Consider the following 14,783-nt stretch of genomic DNA (forward strand, 5'->3'; position numbering starts at 1 on the left):
ACAGGCCAAATCAGTTATAGCTGATTAGACTTTTATTAGTACTTTATGTAAATTTCAGCAAAGCTCCACCCAACTTCAACCTAGGAGGTCTAATTAGCCAGAGTAATTTAAAGCACCTGTGTGGGTGTGCAAGGTTTCACAGTGTTGATACATATTGCATTTCTTTTTTCAAAATACTTGTAGGTTAACATTTGAAAAAGTGTGTAATTGTGAATACTTTTTTTTCTTTGACAAAATAAATAGCTTATATGCACTCAGGAAATGCACTCAGGTGAACAGTTAGAAGCTGGTAGAATAATGTTCATAGATCCAATATTACTAAGATAAAACAAATTACAAAGGTACATATGTTTGAGTAGGAATTCATTGTAAGGACATATTATTCCAATTCTCTCACCAAGCATATATACTACAAGTAGAAGTACTTTACAAGTCCAATTTTATCAAATTAGTATCATTAACTAACTATCATTAATTAGTATTAGGCCTAGTAGGCCTAATAGTAGGTAGGCCTACTGCTATTACTATAGTACCACTAGTGGCTATGTATATTACTGTAATGACAATTCTGTTATAGTATGAAAAAATAAATAAAGTAAAATAAAAAGTTTTTTGTAAGTATTCCTTTAGTTATACCATAGGATTGGATGCTGCCTGGTAAACCAGGGCCTGCCTTTGAGTTAATGACAGTGCAGCATCACAGCCTGATATTTACCGTATAACACATATATGTCTGAGCAGTACAGTTAGCTCTATATGTACATTTGTAGGCTGTATTACAAAAAGAAAAGAAAAGTGGGATTTATTACATGTACAGTATTTTAGAAAAGGGAAAGGGGAATCATATACTGTAGCACAGACGTCCTGTTCCTTCCTGCTCAACGAAAAAGAAGGATGTTGTTTTTTTCCTCTTTACTTATTTTTACTTTGATATATTAAAAGATGGCCATTTCCTAAGCATCCTTTACTGTGTATTCTGTCGGCAGAGCGTGAGCTGCTGATCCTGCAGCGCCTGGAGGACGTGGACATCCAGGAAGATCAGAACGCGGTGTTTGTTTGTGAGGTCTCAGTGGAGGATGTGCCAGGAGAATGGTACAAAAATGGGGAGAGGATACAACCCACCAGCACCATCAAGATACGGCAGGAAGGTCAGCTTTAAAATCACAAGCAAGCACGCACACAATTCATAGGGCCTGCCCTAAACAGGATTTACAATGGTCTGATAATCTACAAAAAAACAAAAAATGTAATAGAACACTTAAAATGAAGACATTTGTAAATCTGTAAATAATATCTGGAATTGCCTAGAACTAATTATTATCAGGCTTATTATTTATCTTGACAATTGTATTCTTATTTCAGGGACCAAACACTTTCTTCTTATGTGCAATGTGAAAGCAGAGGACTCTGGAGAGATCAAGTTTGTCACCAGACATGTTGAATCTGTCGCGTCCCTGGAGGTGGAAGGTATAATGAATATGTATTAGCCTACTAGGTCTTCCGAAGGAAGTAGGTATACATTTATGATAAATATGAAACAATTAGGGTTGGCTTATGGAGCAGGAATGTTTGTAGTCCCAACTAGGGCTGGGCAATATATCAATATGATATTGTATGAGACTATGAGAATATTGACAATCGTCTTAGATGTTGGATATCGTAACATCGTAATATGATATAAGTGTTGCCTCTTCCTGATTTTACAGGCTGCAATACAGTAAAGTGATGTCATTTTCTGAACTTACCAGACTGTTCTATTATTTGCCTACCCACTTAGTAATTATATCCACATTACTGATGATTATTTAGCACAAATGTCATTGTGTAAATATTTTGTGAAAGCACCAATTGTCAACCCTACAATATCGTCGCAATATCGACATCAAGGTTACTTGATCAAAAATATCCTGATATTTGATAGTCTTCATATCACCCAGCCCCAACTCCATTCAGTATATGAGCTTTGAGTTCGCTCATTAGATTTTCAATTAGCTTTACGCACAGAATTTTAGATTTACACCTAAAACAATGTGCTTTACATACCGTAAGCACTCAAAGCTGTGCAGTTATTATTCTGTTCAAATTAAATTGAGGTCAAATAAGGTTAATAAAAAGTGTGTTGAATTGTGAAGCTCTTGATCTTATCTTGCTCATCTTGTTGCTGTTAGAATTTAGACATATATTAAGTATTTTATTAAGTCACAGTTAGTTTGACAAATCTAAATTGCAGTTTGTCCTTTTCAGAGATTCCTGTCAACATTGTGAAGCCTCTGCAGGATAAGACCGCCCTGGAAGAGAGCCGCGTGCTCCTCGACTGCACCGTGTCCAACCCCAGATGTAGTATCCGCTGGTACAAAGGCAGCAATGTTGTGCTGCCCTCGGAACGCTTTGAGATCTGCAGTGAAGGCTGTTATCGTAAACTGATCATCCAGCAGGTGGTGCTGGATGATGAGGGCACGTACAGCGTGCAGGTTGGAGAGTATACATGCTCTGCAAAACTGACAGTGGAGGGTAAGATAGTTCATGATTAATTCCAAGGAGTGTGTAATTTACAGCCAAAGCTTTTCATTCATTTTCAAGCTAATTGTACAATATAGTCAGTATGATACAATACAATATAGTGCAGAACAAGCTGCAAAGATTGTTTTTTTTTTTTTTTTTTTTTTATACTTTATTTTTCAAGTTTTTGTACAAAGCATGGGCAGCAGCAATACAATGAATACCATGAATACCAGTAAGTATGGTTACAATATAATGTGACAATATAAATCAAATGCTAGCCACGTAGTGCCCTTATTGAAACAAAAGAAACAACAAAAAAGGGAAAAACGAGAAACACAAACAGAAGAAATGCACACATATGCTTGCGCACCTGAACACATACATGCACGTGTTCACTTACTCCCATATGTCCAAAAAGTCGAAACATAATCATATGTACATAATTGCACACACACACACTTGCGCACATTAAGCTGCAAAGATTAACTGATTAATCGATAAGTTGTCAACTATTAAATAATGGATTAATCGGTTAAGTCCTTTTTATGACAAAAAAGGTACAAATTATCTGATTCCAGCTTCTTAAATGTCAATATTTTTGAATAATAATCTTATACCAAGTATAGATAGTAGTGACAAATCCCAGAACTTTAGTTGTCCTAGCTCAACAGCAATCCCAAAGAGTGTTATAAAGCAGAGATGGGAAGTAACTAAGTAAAAATACTTCGTAAGTGTACTCAAGTAGATTTTTCAGATATTTTTACTTTACTTTACTAGTTATTTTTGTGCCGACTTTTTACTTTTACTCCTTACATTTTTAACACGAATATCGGTACTTTCTACTCCTTACATTTTACAAAATTGGCTCGTTACTTTAGTTTCAAATAATTTCAGTTTTACCATTATTATTTTCCGCGTCATCAATACCAAATTCAATTTAATTGGATGGGAATATAAGTTGCACTTGACGCACCACTACAAGACGACTCGACAGATTCGACGGCATTCATTTGCGGCAAATCATTGCGGCTTGATGGCGGTAACGTTAGCACATAGTAGTATGGATGGCGACATGATTGAAAATGAAGAAAACAGAGATCCCAGAGATTTGGCAGACAAGCAGCAAGACATTCCCAATCATCCTTGGCCTTATCTGACAATTGTGTGGTCCAGGTAGCTTTGCATAAAAAATGGTTGTCATTCGCAAGGCTACTTTTACTTTTATACTTTAAGTAAATTTCCAAGGCTGTACTTTGTTACTTTTACTTGAGTAAAGAAGTTAAATCAGTACTTCTCCTTCCCCAGAGTATTTTTTTAACCCAAGTATCTGTACTTCTACTTAAGTACAGGAAGTGAGTACTTTTGCCATCTCTGTTATAAAGTAAGAACAACAGTATGACACCTTACTATTATGGCAGTGCAACAGAGGATCTCATACAGTACTTGACCTCATAGCTCTACCTACTGTCAGAGCAAAGCTAACACATGGATTTCATCTTATTGTAATGAACACAACATTTACCCCCATTTTTTTTTAACATAGCTGTTTTTCTTTCACTCTTGCCTTGTTTAAATTTAATGTGGCCATTTTTTTTTAGCTGTTTATGTTTTTGTGGTTAAAGAACACTTGTTGGGTTGAATGGTTGAGAGGTGGCTGTTCATGGTAGGTAGCCTCTTACACAGATGTTGTGGTCAACTTGAATTTATATATGTTACAATGGCTTTCTAATGGCAGGCCCAATTCAACCCTCTGGACACAAACTGAGTCATAATAATCCTTTTTTATAGTGTCCCATGAACACGCCAAATGATGACATTTCTGAGTGACCTTAAAAATAACAATAGCCTTTTTCACATGGAAAATATGAACTGAGAGTAAGAAATATAAGGCTGATTTAGTGTTGTGCATGCTGGCTCACTGTCCTACTTATTGGGACATTTGAATAGAGAAGAGCCATATAATAATAATAATAATATTAGAAACATCTGTGCTTTTCCTACTAGTCAAAATGTCTCCTGTGAAAATGGCGGATCACCTATACTGCATGCCCAAGTTGGATGAGACATGTAGTGATACCATGAGCTCCCAGAAATAAAGGGAGTAGAAGACATACAACAGACATACTCTGTGAAAGACCTATCACTCACCACTTAGTATTATTGATTAAAAAGCTTATAATAATTGGATAAAGGCTAACTAAAAGACTCATCAGACTATTTGCTAAAAAATATGTGTTGTAAGCTAACAGCTTTCCCTCTCTCTTGTGCACTGACTCAGCCAAGTCAGTGTTAATGGTGAGTGAGCTGAAGGATGTGGAAGTCACGGCCCCTGGCGAAGCCTGCTTTGAGTGTGAGGTCTCGGTCCCTGTCCTCAAAGCTCCTGTGTGGAGTCTGAATGGGGAGCCGCTTCAGCCCAGTTCTCGGGTACGCCTGGAGAAGATGGGAACGGTCCACAGGCTGACCCTCAGACAAACCTCCCCGGACATGAGCGGAGTGGTGGAGTTCACCTCTGGGAAAGCAAACAGCAGAGCCCAGCTTCGGGTACTGAGTAAGTAAAAGAAGTAGCTGTTTGTAATGGACTTTTTGTATTCCAATGTACTTAGATTTGAACTGTATTTACATTGTCAGTAAAAGGCTAGGTGTATGGATTTATGTACATATCTACGCACATGTAAGATCATAAAAGACTAGAGATGAAATATGACAATGCATTGGTGTGACATGATTTCAAATTGTTCAGAAATATGTTTAAACAATCTCTTGAGTTTACAAAAAAAATGAAGGAATTTTGTTATATGAAAGAATTCCTTTCATAAAACAAAATACCACGCATCTAATATGAAGAAAAGAAACGATAACAGCACACAATATACAGGTAATAATACCCAACGTTTAATAGTAAAAGCCAATATTTTTTGGTTTTTGTCCTTGGACATTCCACCAGCAGTGGAAAGAGTACTAGAATATTGTACTCAAGTAAAGTACTGTTACTTTAAAGAAAAGTACATTATTCTGAAATGGACCATTCTGCATAATGAATACTTTTACTTTTCACTTTAAGTTTATATAATGCTAAGTATTTATTTTAAAAGTTCGAACACATGATTTTTACTTGTAACAGAGTATTATCTACACTGTAGATCTACTTTTACTCATGATCTGAGTACTACTTCCAGCACAGCGTCAGACTGAATTTAGCTGACCAACTGGTGAGACAGTGAATGTATGACCCAGTATTGTAATGTAAACAATAACCACTAGAGGGAGATAATAAGATAGTCTTCAGTCTGCTCGTTTGACTAAAGCAGGGGTCTGCAACCTGCGGCTCTTTAACCCCTCTCCAGTGGCTTTTGCAAAAAATGATATGGAAATGAATTACAGTTATTTTTTTTACATTTTAATTTTCATTCACCATTGTTGTAGACCTAAGGTGATTCTAACATAATCAATCCACATAACATTTCATTCTAAACCTAACCTTTCATACTAAAATGTGTGTCATAGCCTAGGTACCTCTAAGGCCGGGCACCTTATGCTCTAAATTTGACCCCTCTCTGCAAAGACAGGGCGAAAATCATGTCAACAAACATCACCATATAAATGAATGCTCATTTAGAACAATTCGAAATGTTGATAGGCTAATTTAGACTTAGTAGACTGTGCTACCTTCATTATAAGGCTCAAATATGCTTTGCCGCTCCAGACAGATTTGTAAAAACTGATGCAGAATATGGCTCTTCTGATATTAAAGCTTGTTGACCCCTAGTAGTGGATCGATACAAGTGATGGAAGACAATGTTTTGATGCAGTAATGGTTTTTATTCAATAAACTGGTCTACTAAAAAGCCATATTTGCATTAGAAGCATCACAAAAAAATAAATAAACATAAATCCATCAGACTGATTCTGAATTGTCACGATGGCGTCTTAAAGTGTGTTGCCTGACTTGGCACAGCGCATGCATCAATAAATACAGCAAATGTTTTGGCTCTTAGAGTGCTACATTCTGAAAATAATATAGGGTGTTTATAGCCCCACTCAAGCTGCAAGCATGTAGGTCAAGTAATATAAAGCACATAGCCGCAGGACCATCTCAAGCTATTGAAATGCATAGGAGAGTAAACTATTTTTTACTTTATTATGTTGGCTTTGAATGAAAGAGTATTATGTTCAGTGATCTGTCGTAAACCTGTCATGAATTCAGAGGGTTATAAACTGAGGGCCATGTGCAGCACAACCAGGACTCACGCTCACATTAGAACATTAAAAAGGAAATTAAAATGGTCAGAAACTTTAGAAGGGATATGGTATAATCATAGGTAGTAGTGGAAAGTATTTAAGGAGCCTACATTTACTCAGCTACTGTTCTGAGGTACTTGTACTTTAGTTAAGTATTTTCATTTTCTGCTACTTTTTAGATCTACTTTACCAAATGTTGTACTTTGTTTATTCTACATTTATTTGCCGGCTTTAGTTAGTTACTGATCAATGTATTTTAGATTAAGATATGGTCAAACTTGAATGCAGGACTTTGTGCACACAGTGCCACTTTTACCTGAGTGAGCAATAAGGCCATATGATGTACGTACATTTGAGGATTATAATTTGTTGATTTGGTTTCAGGTTTCAGGTTTCAGGCTTTGGCGTAGTCAAAAAGTCCATTTCAGGATGCCACAAGTTTGGGGGTTTGCAAAAGTCGGCATCTATTAAGCTTAAAGCAGTAGGTCCCAATCTGGGGGGTTGGAAAGGTTCTCAATATAAATCTGAGGGGGCATAAGATATTTAAAAGGTAGAAAAAAAAAAATCAAATATTGAATAATTTCATCTCTTTGGGCCTTTAAACAATCTGAGAAGGAAAAATCACTCTTAGGTCAAACTACTGACAGCTCATGTCCACACCAGAGCTATTAATTATAGTTTGGTATTTTCCATTAGTTTTTATTTTGTTTACAATTTTTGTTTTTCAACTCAGTTAGTTTACAAAGTGGGTTTCCTCATTTCAGTTTAGTTTGTATTGTAAAAAAGGTTACGTTTAAGTTAAGTTTTTATTAGTTTTTTTTTTTAATAGAGGTATTTGTCGAGGCCAATATTTAAAAAGTTCAGAACAAGTATTACAATACTAACCCAGAGTTAAAAAAAGTGCAGTTTCAATTAAATAATCGTTATTTTCAGAGGTTTTTTTTACGTATGTTTAGTAAAAACTAGCTATTGTGTAATGGACAGATTACACAAGACATGTTTACATTTTGACAGAATAAGGTCCAATGATGAATGACTGTCTTGACCTATGCTCTCTGGGCCTCAGTCTCATTTCTATCTCTGCTCATATTTCCCAGGTGATCCGTGAGTGACATCTTCTATCTGTCATCACCTAGTTGACACGGACTGATTTAATATATTGATGCTTTTTAAGTTGTAACATTGACATTGCTTATATATTTACAAACAGTATGTCTATAAAAAGTGGTTTAAACAGGGTTGTGATGAATTTTCATGCAGTTCAGTTAATTCAGGGAGTGGATTTTCTTATAGTAACTTGCCTTTAAGAATTGTCTTTATGAAATTTCTATTTATGTAAAATGAGTCATAGTCAGCGTGTGAATACATATAAACAGTTCCATTATCACAATCCAAACTGCAGTTTGGATGTTAACAATGTCCTGTGTGTAAGTGGTCTGACTGTAACCATGTTCAGGTTTAAGCTGAATGTGTATTTGTGCCAATAAATATCTGATTTAAAGTATACAGAATGATACAGGGATGGAAGGTCTATGTCAAGAGTTCCACACAGTTTGAATGCAATCCACCGACATTACATGTAAAGAGACATTTCACTTTATAGGGTCATTTCTTGAAGCCAAATGCTAATGTAGAACAAAAACTAAATCTCCGAAATGTTTTATCATCTTATCTGATTTTCTTCAGGCTGCATACACACACACTTAATGTGTATGTGGTCGTGGCTTTTTAAGATATTTGCCAGTTCAAAAAATTACTTTTTTGTTCCAGATGCCATTTTGGTGCTTTCCAAAACTCGAGTTGTCTGCTTTGACACATATTTTCAACCACAGCTGACTTACGGACTACATGTGCAGTTGTGCCACTTATTATGCAATATAATCTGATTTGCACTCTGTAATTTTCCCATATATCAAAGCATGGTTTTGTGTGGCTGTTGTGTGACAGTGATTTTTGTCTTAGTATTATCACATAGAAAACACAGTTTTAAGTTTCCAGTTGACTACAGCCATGTATCGAGATCAAATTTAGATTTTAAAATGGATCATCCAAACAAACGTATCTTTTCATCATTTGTCCATTGTATAGAATTTTTTTCTTTTATGTTTCGATGAGAAGTTTGAATAAAGACAGTTCTGTCTTGCAGCAAAGGGCTTGTAATGTAAATACATTGGGCCAAAAATCAGGTAATTTAGGAAAGAAATAGATTATAGGAAATTACTTGATCACCTTGATTGATAATCAGGGCATGCTAGTTTTAATGTTGCGTGTGTATTATGTTTGAACTTAACGGAGAATGATAGTTGTTTTCATATGAAATCTGTTCCATATTCCATTTTTCCATTTGACTTGTTTCCACCTCTGCCATGCCATGTTGTGTTGAGCGTTACTTATGTGAAAAAAAAGTACTGTTGTGAAATATGACCCGTTTCAATAAAACATGCTTTATTGATGCCAGGTAAAAATATCTCTAGTTGTCATTTTTTTTTTTTCAACCTAAACAGTTATCAGCAGCAATTTAAAAACTCACTTGTTGGAACCAGTTTCTTTACTTGAGTCATGTTAATACTCTCGTTGCATTCAGTAAAAAAAAAAGAAGTTAAATCATGATTTAAAGACAGGCTATGGTTTTTCAGGTATTGTCAAAGTATCGGTTTTAAATCTTAAACCAATGTAAATACTCACACTAATGTAATATCTCTCTCTCTCTCTCTCACACACACACACACACACACACACACACACACACCTTAAATTAGAGCGTGAACACGTCTGGCACACGCTTCCCCAAAGGAACTGTATTTACAGCTCGATACAGCACAACATTTGACTTCCATTAACGTCTTACACAAAAAAAAGGTTTACAGATCAAAGTGTGCTTTAAAATCAAACGTCAAACTTACTTAAGTCGCCGTAGCAGGTTAGCGCCTCTTCCTGCACACATGAACAATACTGCATTATTGATGGGGCCGCACACTGTGGTGGCCAATTGAACAAAAAAAAAAACTCAAAAGATAAAATAACATTTGGTAAAATAACATTAAAACCAATTCAAAACGATTGCCTAAAATCATGATATACTGTATTTACAAAAATAATCTCACCATTTCTGCAGTGGTAAGTCTCTTTGTGTGAAAGGTCCGATTAGTGTGAAGTCAACTTGTTTTCTTAATCCAGAACCGTCCAAAAGATCCAGATCTGATGTCTTAAATTAATAGTTTTCGAGATGTGTTGGTATGCAAGTATGAGGTCAACTAATGAATAACAAGATGAGGGTGTTTTGTAGGGTTGGGTATTGTTTGGGTTTTTTCCGATACCGGTGCTAAATCAATACTTTTAAAACGGTGCCGGTGCCTAAACGGTGCCTGAACCGAAATATATATAATATATTTATAATGTATATAATATAAAATATAAAAAAAGGAGCACAAAACGACAGTTGGCAACATTAAAGAACGGCTTGTTTATTGCTAAGGCCATATGGTCAAAATTAAATGCTTGATTAATAATGTAATAACAATAACTTATAACAATGACTTATTTCACCAGTAAATTGCTGGTAAACGACAAAAACAACCACCAGATGGGAAAAGGGTATTTTATAATAACTTAAAATGCACCACAAGGCTGGCGAGGCGAGTTTAAAGTGAACGCACCGTCGGCAGCTGCAGTCAGACTGTTACGTCCTGGTGTTTGAATCCTCTACAGGGAAATAGTCTTTACACTTTACACCATTTAGCTGTCAGCATTTTAACCCTGTTTAATCCAGCTGCTAGCTAAAGGTAACGTAGCGTCCCGTGCAGCGATGCTTCTGAAAAAAAACAAAACAAAAAACTCAGGCACCGAAATGTTCGCTCTTATTCGGTCTTGTTACTACCATTTATGTCAGAACCGGTGCCCTAGTGGCACCGTGTTTCGGTACCCAACCCTAGTGTTTGGTGACTGGACTGGGCATAACACAACATATAAAAGGGTTATTACACATTCATATATAGATTCCAGTAATATTAGAATTTAGTGATTAATCTTTATCAGTCATCTGTAGTATAGTAGTGATAGTACTGAATAAAGACTACAATCAATGGCAGTGGATTGCCATAAATATTGTTCTTTTTAATTTAAATGCAATTTTGGAGCCAAATTCCTACCACAAACAGTATTTGTTCAAAGCTTTCAGAAGACATTAGATAAATGCACAGTACTTGGAGCACACCACAAATGTGTGTTTCGTAGTGAAATGTGCCGTAACGTGTTTAAAATATTAAACCACAATTCTCTAAAGTTAATGATTGTCTTTTCCTACATACACATTCGGCCACTTGAGCAAACAAAAGTAAGTTAATGGGGTTTAAGGAACAGTCTCCAATGACTTGTTATATTATGTGTAAGAGATTCAAACACTATTAAAAATGCTACAATAAACTGAAATGAAAACAACTGATGCGGTTCATTTGTAGAATGGCACTGAACAACTGTTCAAACTATCTAGGTTTACAGCTTACTTAAATAGGTCACTGCTGTCACATAACGACAACAACAACAACAACAACAAACTAGCTGCACTGCAAAAGATATCTACAGAAGTCATTGAATCTCATATTCAGTCTTTATCTAGCGTTACTACAACAAAAAAGAATCTTTGGATTAGATTACTTTCAATGCTGAAGCATCAAACCCCGCCGGAAAGATTTCTTTCACGTTTTTTTATGCAAAACACTGTTAAGAATACGAGATTAAATGAGACATTTTTTGCAGTGTGGTCCTTGTAGTCGGATGCAGCGTGGAGCCTGCGGCCCACCAGCCTCCGTGGCCCCGTGACGACAGCTGCTGGGGATTATTTTCATCCTAGTTTCCTGCCTCTGTTAACTTGAAGTCCTCTGCTGCTGGAGAACTTCATAGATGTCGTCCACTTTGCTTAGTCTCTCAAAGAAAGGGATAAGATCGAGGAGCTCGGTGTCTGACATGTCGTCAAACCAGGACGCTACTGGAACCTGGAGGTTTGAGGAAGTGAGATATGGAGGGATTAGAAGACCTTTTTAATATTCCACAGTACCTAATATTCTATCATTATTATCCAATAAAGATTTGTAGTGAACGACACAAATGTTGTTTAGTGTATTGCAGAGAAAGATATATATAGATGGCCTACTGCGTTGTCGGGATGGAAGACGTAGGAGGCTGGGGAGTTATCAATGATGATGACCTTGTTGAGGTCTCTTCCTAAACGGCTCAGGTCCTTTACGTAGTTCCCTTTGTGGAAGACACAGGACTCCCGGAAGAGACGGCTCCGGAAGGCCCCCCATTTGTCCAACAGGTCCGACACAGGATCTGCGTACTATAGGAACAGGAGAAAACCAGGGGCTATAGGGTTACCCAATTCTGTGCTAGGTTTGTATGTTATTCTGTGGTTGTACAGCAATTATGCAGTAGTACAGTATGTACATTCAAATTGTACTGTACATGACTTATGTACGGAGCCGCTAAGGGAACATATGGGGGAGAAAAGAAATAAGATGGCGAAAAAAACGATAAATACTTTTGCATTCTCTTGCTAAACTTTTTCAGGCCGAAAAAAAAAGGAAATGTACTTTCATTCGGCACCATGGAAACAACCACAACAATGGAGCGCACGCACCTGTGGAAGACGGTTATGACATTTTATTTTGAGATTGACCTGAAGTAATCAGGGCTTGGCAGTAGGCAGAGAGATATGAGAGACCTCTGAAGAGAATACTTGCAAGGGAACACTTGTCAAATAAAAAAATTTAAATCAGTTTAATATTTTGCACCCTCAGTTGAAATTGGAATAATAAATGCCAAGCTCAAGGTGGTAGGTCTTAGGCACACAGACTGTGTGGGCATCTCCGTCCACACCTTCTATTTTGGTTTATGTATGTGCAGCAGCACAATGTGCAAAAGGTGAATATAGATCTGCGGCTGTGGTGATTATTAAATAGTCCCTTAGCCAGTCACATAACTGGTGATATAGCTCTGAAACCCCAACGCTGGGGGTCATAGTGGGCTGGTGGCCAGCGCCAGCGTAAAAGGTAGACAAAGAACCACACACATTTTTCATTCAAAAATCAAGAAAACAAACACAGACTACTGAACTAAATGGCAGAAACTTAGTGGCAATGCGTGCTGTAGGATTTCCTTACAAGTCCTAACAAGGCAAAAATAACAGATTTTTTAATTAAGAGGTAAAAGTTGCTTTAGCTGATTTTTTTTTTAACCACTTGGGGGCAACAAAAAACAGTTGTAAACACATCGTTGACATATTAGTACAAGTTACAAGTTGAAATGGTGAACCTATTAGCAAACAGTTCCTTATTTACACCGGCAGACACACATAGCAACATTAGCATTCAATCAGAGTCATGCTTATAGCCATAAGATGAATGTTTTAAAAAGTAACTGTGTGCACATCCCACCTTCTGGTAGGTGCAGGACAATGACAAATACTAAAGTGAAAAAAATGTAATGTCCGTAATACTGCTTTAAGCTCCCATATTTAATACAAAGGCAACGTTTCGATCCTGCTGGGTCTTCTTCAGGCAAAAGAAGGGAGCTTAAAGCAGTGTTGCGGACATTACATTGTTTTCACAAGATGAATGTCCAATAATCACACTTTCTAGCAATGCTGTTGGTCTCCAACTCCTCCTGAGAGCAACATCTGTCTCTTAAGCTGCTAAATGCTCCACTATGTTTACTAGCTAGTCACTAACTTTGGTTGTTGTTTTAACTGGTTGATGTTTTACGTGTATTAATTGTAATAGTAAGCCTGTTAAAGTGGCCATATATTGTAATTTGAGATTGTATCAGAATAGGTTTACATGGTTTAATTTTTAAAAAACACCATATTTTTGTTGTACTGCACATTGCTGCAGCTCCTCTTTTCACCCTGTGTGTTGAGTTCTCTGTTTTAGCTACAGAGTGAGACATCTCACTTCTGTAACATCTTTGTTGTCAGTCGCACATGCGCAGTAGCTAGGTAAGGACTACATGAGCTAGCTGTTTCTCCAACTTCGGCCTGTACAAGACAGGATTAGCTGGGAGACTTCTTCTAAATGAGGGCGCACTTCCAACTTTGCATGGAATACCTGCAGAACAGGGACATGTAAGTAGTTCTATACAATTTATTAGCAGTGTTTTGCTATTGAGAATGAGCTAGCGCTAGCATGCTAACGGTTAGCCCCCTAGGCCCCTCGTCTCGGCTAGTGACGTAGAAAGCCATGCAGATTTTGAACAGCTCACCCAGAGACTGAAGGCAGGACACATTCAGAAAGCCGTATCTCACTCAAAACAGAATGTATGGTTTTTTTTCAAAGTTTGTATGTGTGTGGAAGCACCAGAGACACAAAATAACACCCCAAATTCCAGAAAAAGTGTTTTTTTCATAATATGGGCACTTTAAAGTAGATCATCATGACCTACACAGATTTACAACCAACCTGCATCACATTTCAATGCACAGTTTGAGCATGACCGAAAGAGAAGTGGTATCTGCAACATTTAAGTCTTAGACATTTTTGAAACATGAAAGGCGGCAGATCAGCATTTGATTTTAGCACCTGTAAGTGCTGTAGACAAACATGGCAACTAACCCAAATAACAGTATGTTCCGTATTAAAAAATTGTTAGGACACTACACACTTTGAACCTGTATTGTTATCACAGAAACTTTGTGGTTTTGAATCAATGTACTGTATAATTTCTCAGGACATTTCTCATTTCATGGAAACCCTGTCACATGAATACATGTGAACGGAAAATTTTCAAGGCTATTGAATGTGTGACCCTGTTATTAAAAATAAAATAAATATTTGAAAGCTCAAACATGGCAACTAAAACATGATGAATCAAGTCATAACCGACCAAATGCTTCACAAAGTTAAGCTGAGGCTAACACAGTTGAAGTAAATGTGAAAGGTTAATCGCCTGACAGGTATCATAAATATATCTTTATGTGCGAGGGCGTACGTAGAAGGCCACCTACAAATCAAACACAAAAAAATGACGAGGGGTTTCCAGTAATTCTACAA

The 14,783-nt window shown here is 36.8% G+C and overlaps 2 protein-coding genes and 1 long non-coding RNA gene across 13 annotated transcripts in view; 1 reads left to right on the forward strand and 2 right to left on the reverse strand.

Annotated features, from left to right (window-relative positions):
• The window catches only part of obsl1b (obscurin like cytoskeletal adaptor 1b), a 40,990-nt gene extending 31,782 nt beyond the window's left edge, over positions 1-9,208 (forward strand). For all 10 annotated transcript variants that reach the window (XM_036004511.1, XM_036004510.1, XM_031296492.2 and 7 more), the window contains 5 exons: positions 987-1,148; positions 1,363-1,467; positions 2,245-2,511; positions 4,781-5,050; positions 7,839-9,208. In XM_036004511.1, the coding sequence (XP_035860404.1) occupies positions 987-1,148; positions 1,363-1,467; positions 2,245-2,511; positions 4,781-5,050; positions 7,839-7,849 (815 nt within the window). In that variant the 3' untranslated portion in view covers positions 7,850-9,208. The remainder of the gene's footprint in view (positions 1-986; positions 1,149-1,362; positions 1,468-2,244; positions 2,512-4,780; positions 5,051-7,838) is intronic.
• An 18-nt stretch (positions 9,209-9,226) lies between these two features.
• On the reverse strand, positions 9,227-10,023 carry LOC116047611. The gene is made up of 2 exons (XR_004104423.2): positions 9,521-10,023; positions 9,227-9,490 (listed from the first exon to the last, which is right to left on the reverse strand). It is a non-coding gene; the product is annotated as an uncharacterized LOC116047611 (long non-coding RNA).
• Positions 10,024-10,833: 810 nt separating this feature from the next.
• Positions 10,834-14,783, reverse strand: part of ctdsp1 (CTD (carboxy-terminal domain, RNA polymerase II, polypeptide A) small phosphatase 1) — a 33,726-nt gene continuing 29,776 nt past the window's right edge. For both annotated transcript variants that reach the window (XM_036004520.1, XM_031296490.2), the window contains 2 exons: positions 11,891-12,076; positions 10,834-11,732 (listed from right to left, as the gene is read on the reverse strand). In XM_036004520.1, the coding sequence (XP_035860413.1) occupies positions 11,604-11,732; positions 11,891-12,076 (315 nt within the window). In that variant the 3' untranslated portion in view covers positions 10,834-11,603. The remainder of the gene's footprint in view (positions 11,733-11,890; positions 12,077-14,783) is intronic.

Source organism: Sander lucioperca, chromosome 8 (genome assembly GCF_008315115.2).
Source record: "Sander lucioperca isolate FBNREF2018 chromosome 8, SLUC_FBN_1.2, whole genome shotgun sequence".
Taxonomy (NCBI): Eukaryota; Metazoa; Chordata; class Actinopteri; order Perciformes; family Percidae; genus Sander; species Sander lucioperca.